The sequence below is a fragment of the Gobio gobio genome (genome assembly GCF_949357685.1).
Source record: "Gobio gobio genome assembly, chromosome: 17".
Lineage (NCBI taxonomy): Eukaryota > Metazoa > Chordata > Actinopteri > Cypriniformes > Gobionidae > Gobio > Gobio gobio.
In genome coordinates, this window is record NC_137110.1 from 39,581,481 (window position 1) to 39,593,172 (window position 11,692).

Below are 11,692 nucleotides of genomic sequence, written 5' to 3' on the forward strand. Positions count from 1 at the left end.
TAAAATAAATCATTGAAATAATGTGGCTTTTTTTTTGTGATCACATGTATTGATCAGACGGAGAATGGTTTCTCTAAAAAAATTTATTGGTGAGATCTTCCAATGGGCAAGCATTTATAATATATATATAATGACCATGTATCAAAATATAGTAGAAAAAAAAAACTCTTCAGGTGCCTTATGCAGTGACGTCCTTTGCTTCTGGTTTAGGATATTCCATTTCCATCAACATTAAAAACTCTACAAGGGGGAAAACGACATGCATAAGTGTATTTATGCATGATTTCAATTTATAAAACACCATTATATTCAGAGTGGATACTATTCCTGTACTGTGGGTTAATGTTTCTACTCACTTTTTCTTTAAAATGTACTATATATATATATATACTACCTTTCAAACGTTTGTAAGCGATTGAACGCAATGGGTGCTGAAATCAGCTTTGCAATCACAGGAATAAATAGCACTTTAAAATAATAGAATGCATGTATTTTACATTTTAATATTCCTGTGACAATACAGCATTGGTGAGCATAGGACTTTTCAAAAAACAGTGATATATAATTAAAGCAAAATCAATGTATTCTATTTTACTATAAAATATAATTGATTCCTGTATTGGCAAAGCTGAATTTTCAGCATCATTACTCCAGTCTTATGTGCAGTGATGCCAGTAACGCGTTCCTCTAATCTGACTACTAATTTCCAGTAACGAGTTACTATTTCCAAACCAGTAATCAGATTGAAGTAACTTATCCAAGTCACTGCGAGTTACTATTTTAGTCATTTTCCTTAGTAAAAATACATATTTTTGCTTTCTTCTTGCGTCTCGGAGTTTTTGTATTAAGTGAAGTCAAGAAAGACTGTCTTTAGTACAACACTTTTTTTTCAGGGATTTTTTTTTTTTTTCAACTTAATGTCAGGAGATACGTTGTTGACGTTTCTGTTGAAAATGCAATTCCAATAAAGTAAGTGTTGGCAAAAACGGTTGTCATTTCTATGTTGAGGCGGCAGGGGTGTTGTCGGCAACTGCTGAATGTAACTAAAGTAACTTGTAATCTAATTTAGTTACTTTTAAAATCAAGTAATCTGTAAAGTAACGAAGTTACTTTTTAAAGGAGTAATCAGATTACTTTTTCAAAGTAACTGGCAACACTGCTTATGTGTCACATGATCCTTCAGAAACTGATTTGGTGTTCAAGAAATCTTCTTAGCTGCTTGACACTAAGCCATGATACTTAGTAGTTTTTTTTTTTTTTTCCACTTAAGATTGAATTGATTTAATAGACTTAAATTGTTCAGAATAGAATATACATTTCAAAAGCGCAGCATTTATCTGAAATAAATCAATTCATCATTATGTAACAAATGTCTTAAAGTAGTGAAAATCATACTAATCCCAAACGTTTGAATGGAAGTTCAATATTTGATCACACTAGTAAGCTATATTTTTTTTTTATTCTGAAATTCTGAATTTTATGCTGCTGAATTAAATGCGTAACTTGATATGGTTACGTGATGACACCGTAGCATAGAAATGTTAATTATGCTTTGTTTTACATGCATTTTTTTTTAACCATATGCAGTACACTAGTATTCAATTCCAAACATAGCCACAGGTGAACAGAAGACTGCTCTCTGAACTTCAACATCCTGTAGCATTTACCTTCTGTGTGGTCGATATCTGGACTTGTTGACATCAGAACCCAGGCCAGCCCGACCAGCAAAGTGATGACCAGATTCACTATGATCCAAGGATAAAGAAAGCTGCGCTCTGAGCCCGGCTGCCTGAAAGGAGACACAACAACCCCTTGCTTTATTACTCTACTCTAGAGTATATTTACTAGCATGCTCTAATGCTAGGGGTCTTACCAGAGTGTCACATTATCGCTGGAGAACTGATTATAGAGATTGATACGATCACTCGTCATCTGCTGGCTTAGCGATAAAACAAGCGCAGAGAAGTAAACTGAAAAAGAAAAAGTATACATTTAACATTGCTGTTTACATGTGTGGCTACAGACCTTAGTCGGGGTAGATGCCATATTGAAACACGGATGAAAACAAGGATGTGAGGGATGTAACTTTCAAAACTGTTTAATGGATTTTTTTTGTCTACTGAAATTTTTTTTCATAAAGATGTTTTGACAGCTGAATGCGCTGTATAAATAAATATGGTGCTACCCAGACTAAGGTCTACTTCCTGAGTACATAAGGAAAATACAGAAGGAAATGTGAACTCACAGAAGGAGGCAAGCGCCACAGGACTCAGGGTTAGCAAACTCCGCATGGCCGCAGTGGCTTTGGCCAGATTTAACCTATTAGGAGAGATACAAACACTAGTTTAATCTCAAGGGCTCTAAAGAGCTACAAACACTTGTGACTAGTGTTTACAGTACTTTTGTTTGTGTTGGTCCAAGTGAATGGCATTTAGGTTTGGTGAATCACCTGTCAAAGGCAGAGACGGTGCTGAGAGCCAACAGCAGGTAGAGGAGGGACTGTGCGGGGTAGGCCAGGGTGTGATACTGCTGCAGGAGGTTGGAAAGAGTGCTCAGCTGTTCCCCAGCCAACACATAGACCACAATGATATTCCACACAGCATAACCAGCCAGAAAGCCATGAGAAAACAGGCCAATCACTCTGTGTAGCATGAACAGTTAAGGTTTAGAAAATAGTCTTTCCACAGATGTACACTACCATCCAAAAGTTTGTGGTCAGGGAGATTTTTTTTTGAAAGAAAGACTTTTTTTTCCAGCAAGAATGCACTCAATTGATCAAAAGTGACAGTAAATACATTTATAATGTTACAAAAATAATTATATTTCAAATAAATGCTGGAAAAAAGTAAAACGTTTTCCAAATAAAATATTAAGCAGAACAACCGTTTTACAATTTATTTTTAAGATAAGACATGTTTCTTGAACAGCAAATCAGCCTATTAGAATGATTTCTGAAGGATCATGTGACACTGAAGACTGGAGTAATGCTGCAGAAATAGCAATAAATTATATAAAAATAGAAAACCGTTATTTTAAATTGTAATAATGCTTAATTTTATAACAGTTTTTATTGTATTTTTGATCACATAAATGCAGCCTTCTTTCAGAAGTCTTTCAAAAACACAAAAAAATCTTACAGATGGCAAACTTTTGACAAAAAAAACGTATTTTTATAGTTTTGATGGCATATAATATAATATAAAATATTATCTTAAACTATGACATCAATGGTATCGGTATTATACAACACACTAGATAAATGGTTAAACTTAAATGATTAACTAAATACTTGAATAGATGAGTAATGAATACATCAATTTAGAACAAAAATTTTGATAAACAACCTCAGTTATTATCAAAAAATATTGATAAAAGCATACGAGTAAGAAAATAATCATACACATTGAAAGTTTGGATGCACCAATCAGTCATCTAATTTTAAAGAAAACTCAATTAGGTAAAAGCCTCAACACTCCTCTTGATTTATGTACTTTTTCATCTTTTTTCCACCATAACCTGATTGTCTGACACAGTTTACCCTACCCAATATAGCAATTATCAAATCAAAGGCTGCAATTTAATTAAATAACTGTATAGTCGCTGCATGTTTTAGAGTGAAGTGCATTTCATTATTATAATGATCAAAAAATCATTAGGAATATATAACAGTAATATATTTCTGTCTTTATTTTTATAGACTTAAAACATACTACAACAACAGTGAACCGTGAACATTCAAATGTGTTGTTACATTCTTTTAAATATTAACTTGGGGGTACTTTTATGACTACGTTGTTTGGCTGGCAAGGGTTGAATATATTACTACAATGCCTAATTTTGTGTATTAGTCATTCTTTTCCATGCAGAACATAGTATATACTAATGAAATAACATGCAATGCATTTTTAAAGAAACTTTGATAATAGTTTCCACCCTGTTATGCAACATTCCATTATTGAAAGTGCCCCTTTATGCTATTTTAAAGGCTCTTAATTTAGTTTTGCAGGTTTCCTAGGTTTACATGTATTCAAGTTCAAAAAAAGATCATAATATCCATTGCAGCATCACTCATTTTCTGACAGTGTCTGAAACGGTTAGATCAAGGATACGGTCTCTCTAAACCCCTCCTTTCTGGGAGCCTACTCTGCTCTGATTGGTCAGATGGCCCTGTCTGTTGTGACTGATCTACCGTTTACAGAACAAGTCGGAAATGAAACGGCCATTACCAAATCTGAATTTCAGCTCTGAAGGCTTCCTCAGCACTTAATACACAGTAATATGAACATTAACGATGGCATCGGTTTTACTATATCAGCTCGAGTCCTCATCCTTTGGAAGTGCATGCAATAGAATAGGGCTACAACCAACCAGAGCAACGAAGAAGGTGACATAGACAAAGCGACGGAAATTAGTCCATGGGGGAGTGTTCCACGTATGGTGTGTTGTGGAAAAGTTTGATAGAGAGATTCCTGTAAGCCAACGAAAGTTATGGTAATGGAGCCCAACAACTGTTGCCGTTTTTGCGAAAAGAATATGAGAATTGCGGGCATGCTTGTACATTCATCAAGCATCTTCGAAAAACAGAAGAAACCCCAAAGTACTGCCGAGTAGCAAGTAGCAGGGAATTCACGCTGAACCGTCGGAACTCTGACGTCATTATGTTAAGCCCGCCCACGACTCTATACACAATGTGACTGGCCTGACTAGAGTTTGGTTTTTCAAGCTCGCAAGCCAATGGAGAGTTGCAAGACGACTCTGGATGCAAATTACATTTGCTGCCGCTAGGGTGCGTCTAGATTTCTAGGCTACCTAAGGCATAGAATCTAATCAAAATCAAAGAATCAATTGCACAGATCTGAACGAATTTGAAAACAAATCATTTTAAAACACAAATGTGGAAAGGACACCTGAAGCCACTGTGTACTCTCAAGGAGACATCTCTAGTGGTCCACATTGAACGAATGTCCATAAAGCTCTGCTCCGTCGGGCCACTGGCCTTCCACTGGTCCACTCGCTCAGCTGCTTGAAAACGACCTGCCACCAAAGAAACATGGTCACTACTTACACTTAACCTTCATTTAATGATGCAAAAAGCAACTTGCATGCACACAATTTCAACTTGCAAATAATTAAAAGTTTAGATGTAAAAAGCTGCAACTTATGAACTTGCAAACAGTCCTATAAACCTTCACCATATACACAATCTTGCTTGAAACTTACGGCTCCTCTCCACAAACACCTTCCCCACAGGCTGGCTCTGCCCTTGGGGAGCGGAGAACAAGGAATGCTGGGGAACTGGCGCCTGGGGGTCTGTGATGATATCTTCATCCTCTATGTCCAGTTCATTGTTGGACTGTGTTTCTATTACTTTAGGTTTCACTCTGAAGAAAGAAAGAAAATTGTTAATTCAATGGCAAATTAAATCCAGAGAGCTTTCATAAAAAAAATCAAACATATCAGTGGTGCATATCTGGATCCTTCTTAATTTTCAATAATCAAACAGTTTAAAGTAAGAAAATGACTTACTTTCTCTTTTTTGGTCTGCGTGTCACCTCTTCATCAGTGTTCTGATCCACCATATCTCCATTTGACACCAGGTCTGTCTGATCTCCCTCCACATCTGATCAATCAGAACAAATCAGCATTATTGTGTGGATGTCTATGTTAATCAGGTATCAGATCAGGTGAATTGAACAGGCCTTCCAAATGAACAGTGTTTTTACCAATGGCTTGTGCTTTCTTCTTCTTTTTCCTCCTTTGTGGCGGATTGTCCAGAGGCTCCGGGGTCAAAGGTTCCTGACATTCGGATTGCCTACGACTGGCAAGTCCTCCCATTTCCATTCCACCATCTACAAAGGGCAAGGGTAAAACAAACTCATCAAATCTGAGTTATATTGAAATGTTCTGGCTAATCCAAGCATTATAATAGCAGTAATAGTTGCTCTGTTTTTGAAGTCCATAAAAAAATGCATCTGTCCGTCAAATAACGTGATCCACGCGGCTCTAGGGGGTTAATAAAGGCCTTCTGAAGCGAATTGATGCGTTTGTGTAAGAAAAATATCCATATTTTAAAAATTATTTCATTTTTTTCTATGGCTTTGCATCAGCCGCCCCCGCGCCATCACTTCCAGTGAATACGGTCAAAAAAATACATGCAAAATACCGGCGCAATCATAGATTTATACATTGATTCCTCTTTAGTTCCTACGTGGATCGGTCGAATGAGGCAGCTACGTATATATTTCTTTGATCGCGCTAGCATTTTGACCTTATTCGCCATAAGTTATGGCGCTGGGAATACTAGATGACATTCGTCTGATAAGAGGTAAAAAAAATAGCATAAATACTGTTCGGTTTCTCGCAGAAACCGATCGTTTCGTGTCTTAAGACATCGATGTGTCGCCACGAGCCACATGGTTTAATAAGGATTCGTATGTCTATGTGTTTTTACTCTCATTGCTCTCATACTCTGAAATATCCCCATTGACATGCATTATATGACTATCACACTGCAACGGTTGGAGTTAAAAATCTTAATTTGTGTTCTACTGAAGAAACAAAGACACCTACATCTTGGATGCCCTGGGGGTAAGCAGATAAACATAAAAATTTCGTTTTTGGGTGAACTATCCCTTTAACTATAACATCGTCTTCCGAAAATGCATCTTTCTCTATTCAAAAGTAAATATGTATTCTACTTTTGTAAAATGTGCATACAATTCCAACTCATACTGGCAATTATGGCAACACAATTCTAATTTGCTGATTTATGGAAGTAACAATAATGTTTTCTTCCCTATTGTGACATATATATCCAAGTGAAACGGCTTCTCGGACAAGAAAAAATGTAGGACCGGACTTGATTTTGTCTACTGCAAATTGATTGGCTTGTTGGATGGTTGTGGTTTGCTATTGGTTTGGTTTCTCATGTGAGTGAGTGACAGGTTGCCCCGCCCTCACGCCAGTAAACACATCATCAGAGAAGAGATGTCGCAAATTAAAAAAAAAGAGATGTGCCCGGATAAATCATTTATAATAAATACCACAATATTCCATAAAAAAATTAAATAAAAAAGAATTGTCCTTTTTGATTTTTTGTTACAAAGTTTTGTAACAACATGCCTCAAATGGGAACTTGCCATTAAATAGCATTTTAAAGACTAAAATAAAATAAAATTTAAATAATTATGAAGCACAAAACAATTTAAGACACAACAAAAATCTAAAAGATAACAAAAATATCAAACCATTTTATGTTAGCAACAGAAAGGTAGTTCAAACAAAAATGAAAATTCTGTCATTAATTAATTACTCACCCTCATGTCATTTTTTTTAACAAAGCACTCGTGTCGCTTCATAAAACTGAGGTTAAACCACTAGATTATTTTTATGTCTTTACTACCTTTCTGGGGCTTGAAGGTGGTAGTTGCGTTGCTCTCAATGCAGCAACAGAAAGCTCCCTTACGGGTTTGGAACGAGATGAGGGTGAGGAATTAATGACAGAATTATCATTTTTGGGTGAACTATCCCCTTTAAAATTATAAATTATATTTACAATTGTTCAACACATTTACTGTCTTCATTCGTTACCCACCAGTTATAACATAATAATAAAACAAACAAAAAATATGGTTTGGAGGATATAAGAAAAGTATCCTAATTTATTATAGTTATAAACCTGTGTATAAACCTGTTAAAACCAACATAAAATAAACACTGCTAGAGAAAACAAGAATTTGTGTAATTGGTCTTTTTGAAAAACATATAGTAACCGAGATAAAGCTCTTGTGAAAACTTCACAGTGTGACAACTAGCCCCATTCTCTCCTATAGTGTGTGTGTTTTTTTTATATCACCCAAACCCACCGTCAGGTTCGTCCACACTCTCCACATCTCTCTTGGCCTTCTTTTTCCTACTCTTTGGAACAGGAATCTCCTCTGTGTAGAACAACAGAAGAGCTTCATTATATAATGAATATGTTAAATGTCAATTTTAACATGAAATTTAAAGGCAATCAAACATATCATAAACCTTTAAACACTATTACCTAAAAAAATTAAAAACATAGTAGGAATGCAATTTTTAGACACACAGGAGATCTCAAATATGCAAAAAGTTTCAAAGAGAAACACTCACCTACTGTGTCTTGACTGTGTTTGAGGGCATAATGAAGAAACAGTAAGGAAATAAGAGACTCAGCGTCAGACTTTACTTTATAAATTACAATGTGAACATCTAATCTGCTAGGTGAACTTACCTTGGCATAGATGGCAGTGCTCGTGGTCCCCGCTAAAATGTTAAAAGGTAATATTAGATTAGCAAAAAACAGTTCCAGTCAAACTAAAGCATCAGACGCTAAACCTGTTGAGGACTCTAAATTTGTGTATTGTGTCTAATGAAGCTTACCATCGTTTTTTTCGCCATTCCACTCAAGAGTACATGAGAAACATATGGGAAGAAATGCGGACATTTGCGCATGTACAAACAAACATTGCCGCACTTAAAGCAAGGATTAATGCGAGTCTAAATCTGAGGCGAGCATCTGCCAAGCAGCAGGATTATGTAAGGAAGGATCAAACAGTGTTACTCAACCTTCTGACATAAACACTCACTAGGGTTATTGAAGTTAACTAAAACATTTTCGTTACTTACTTCATTATCAACATTGATAATAATAAGAAGAGTTTATTGAGCACCAAATCAGCATATTAGAATGATTTCTGAAGGATCATGTGACACTGAAGACTGGAGTAATGATGCTGAAAATTCAGCTTTGTCATCACAGGAATAAATTACATTTTAAAATATATTAAAATACATTTATTTTTTATCCGCTCTTTGGTCACTTTTGACCAAAAATATATATATTTTGATTTTTAAAAATGTTTTACTTCATCAGAATAGTATGGCCCTTTTGTGTCACTTGCTAAGTGAAAACACACACACACACACACACACACACACACACACACACAAACACACACACACACACACACACACACACAGGTTTGTTTTGCTATTTAAGTGAAGAAATTCCATAGGCGTAATGGTTTTTATACTGTACAAACTTTACATTCTATCCCCCTACACTACCCCTACCCCTACACCTACCCATCACAGGAAACATTCTGCATTTTTAATAAAACATTGTTTAGTATGTTTTTAAAGCTATTTTAAATATGAGGACATATGAAATGTCCTCATATTTCATGTTTACATCGTAATACCAGTGTAATACCCGTGTCATTATACAAATTTGTGTCCTCATAAATCACACACACACACACACACACACACACACACACACACACACACACACACACACACACACACACAATATTGTAGACATGATACGAAAAGGTTAAATAGTCCTAAGAAACAGTCACACTCCTTGCAGTCAAAAATGACTCCATCGAAATATGAAAATACAGAGACTTTTTGGGGGGTACAATCTACAAATTAGCCACGATGCAGAAAAAAGCACATAAAGGGATTCTTTGAAAAATAATAATTAAACAATATTTTGAGTATAACATTCAGTTAATAAAATATTAATTTACAAACTAAATTTGTCACAATTTTTTTATTTAAAGACTTAAAGGGATAGTTGACCCAAAAATTAAAATTCTGTGATACACCCTCATGTTGTCCCAAAACTGTATGGCACATAAGTATACAATATATATTTATTTCTATACATGTTTCAGTGTGTTTGGTTCATACAATGGAAGTCAATGGCCTCCAATGTTTGGTGCCCAACATTCTTCAAAATATCTTATCTTATTATTGAACAGAAATATATTACATTGATTTTACTGGGGGGAAACGTTACATCGCGGTGTTCAGCCACTTTTGACCGAGAGGAGTGAACGTGACCCCTAAATGCCCAAAAAGTAATTTTCTTTTGGTTTTAGGGGTCAAATATTGCACAGGCATTTCTGTGAGATTCACATTTTTACCATTCTAATAAAGCAAAAGAAGATTTCTCCTCGGATCTAGCCTAGGCTATCTATCTAAATTACCTCAGTACTTATTGTATTTATTCATTCGTTTATTTATTTGGTATCACTTCAGTCCAGACTATGTCTTAAACAACACAATTTAACAGAGATAAACAGATTGTACTGTATAAGCAGGGAAAGCCTAGTTCTCTACATTTACAAACCTACAGGGGGAGCAAAAGCCTCTGACTCTCAGAGAGTTTACCTTTATGTTCTGCTCGTTAGTGTAAAGCTTATACAGACAAATCAATTAGAATGGGATGTCTGATGAACACAGCTCAAAGAAACATAAACACATAGGAAATATCATGACCCACCCTCTGTCCTTGAGGAATCGGAGGAAGATCTCTTCTCCTTGCGCTGGGAACCTACGTACAATAATGTGTTTAATTCACGTCTGGGAGTGAGCAACTGCTTGCCAACAAACTACTGTACAGAACACGAGGCTTCTCATTCAAGCAAGTAACAAACCTTTGCTTCCGTATCCATTCCTTAGAGTTGAATAATATAGGCTATATCGATGTAATTAATGAGTAAAATTATCATTGAATTTTCATGTCGTTTGTGATCTGAGATTTTGTTGTGCACGTTGACTATTGTTGATGTTGGAGACGAGTGGGCGTGTCTCACTTCCCTGACGTACTGTCTGTACTAGAGGCGCGCGACAATTCATAACGTAATTATATGTATATAAGGGCAATACGGTTACTCTGCCAGATAGCGAAAATCACCCTGCAATGTACTGCACAGAAAACAAGACACTTTTAATGTTTTTCTCGAAATAGATCTATGATCGTATTATTAATATTTACAAATATTTTCATGAAGGTCTCCTACCTAGAGCATAAAAATGTCATGTAACTAAGTTCTCTGTAATGCAGATCACTACATTTTTTTCTGTTTAAAAATAAATAAAAGGTAAAAAAAAAGGTTTGATGCAAAATACAGAATTTAGAACAAACTGAAATGAGTAAAACCGTCAATTAATAAAATATAAATTTATTTTTAAAAAATTGTAAAAAAAAAAATATATATATGGAAAGCCTTAAAAGGATAGTTGACCCACAAATTAAAATTTTGTGATGCACCCTCATGTTGTTCCAAAACTGTATGACTTTCTTTATTCAGTGGTACATATAAATATATTTATATCTTATTACTAAATATCTTATTTTGTGTTTCCGAAAGAAAGAAAAAATGCATAAGGTTTAGAACGACATGGCGATGAGTAAATGATGACAGGCTTACATTTTTTTGGGCCCCTTTAAGGACATACATAACATTAAACTTGTTTGATTGACAATTTGGACATTTCAGATTCCAATGTCCCATAAACGCATGCCAACTTAAGTGATGTTAGTTCTGTTCTTATTTCTCCTTGTCACTCCAGATATATAAATCCTCAAAATCAAATACAGTTTAAAGTGGATTAAGAGTGCTTAACTTCATATCTCTTTTGGGGAGCTGTAGCTACACCTAAACTATGAAATAGCTTGCTTAATTATATTAGGGCCACCACTACTGTATCTGAATTAAAAACGTACTTGTTTTCTGTGGCCTTTATCCATTGACCGACTGTTTTATAGTGTATCATATTGTGGTGTATGTTATTTTACAAATGATGTAAAGCACATTGGTCAACATGTGCTGTTTTAATTGTGCTATGCAAATAAAGTTACACAGACATTAAT

General features: G+C 35.3%; 1 protein-coding gene across 1 annotated transcript; it reads right to left on the reverse strand.

Annotated features, from left to right (window-relative positions):
- Positions 1–66: 66 nt before the first annotated feature.
- Positions 67–10,603, reverse strand: tmem237b (transmembrane protein 237b). Its single transcript, XM_079841895.1, has 14 exons — positions 10,473–10,603; positions 10,319–10,369; positions 8,258–8,289; positions 8,137–8,150; positions 7,866–7,937; positions 5,724–5,849; positions 5,527–5,620; positions 5,221–5,381; positions 4,908–5,034; positions 2,450–2,641; positions 2,246–2,319; positions 1,874–1,970; positions 1,668–1,789; positions 67–240 (listed from the first exon to the last, which is right to left on the reverse strand). The coding sequence occupies exons 1-14, from the start codon at positions 10,488–10,490 to the stop codon at positions 179–181; spliced, it is 1,242 nt and encodes a 413-aa protein (XP_079698021.1). The 5' UTR covers positions 10,491–10,603; the 3' UTR covers positions 67–178.
- Between the last annotated feature and the right edge of the window lie 1,089 nt (positions 10,604–11,692).

Excerpts from the sequence above, each read along its gene's own strand:
- tmem237b (XM_079841895.1), bottom strand. Across the intron at positions 5,382-5,526 it reads CGCAGACCAAAAAAGAGAAA|AGTGAAACCTAAAGTAATAG; the intron begins GTAAGTCATTTT and ends TTCTTTCTTCAG. Across the intron at positions 2,320-2,449 it reads ACCGTCTCTGCCTTTGACAG|GTTAAATCTGGCCAAAGCCA; the intron begins GTGATTCACCAA and ends CTCTCCTAATAG.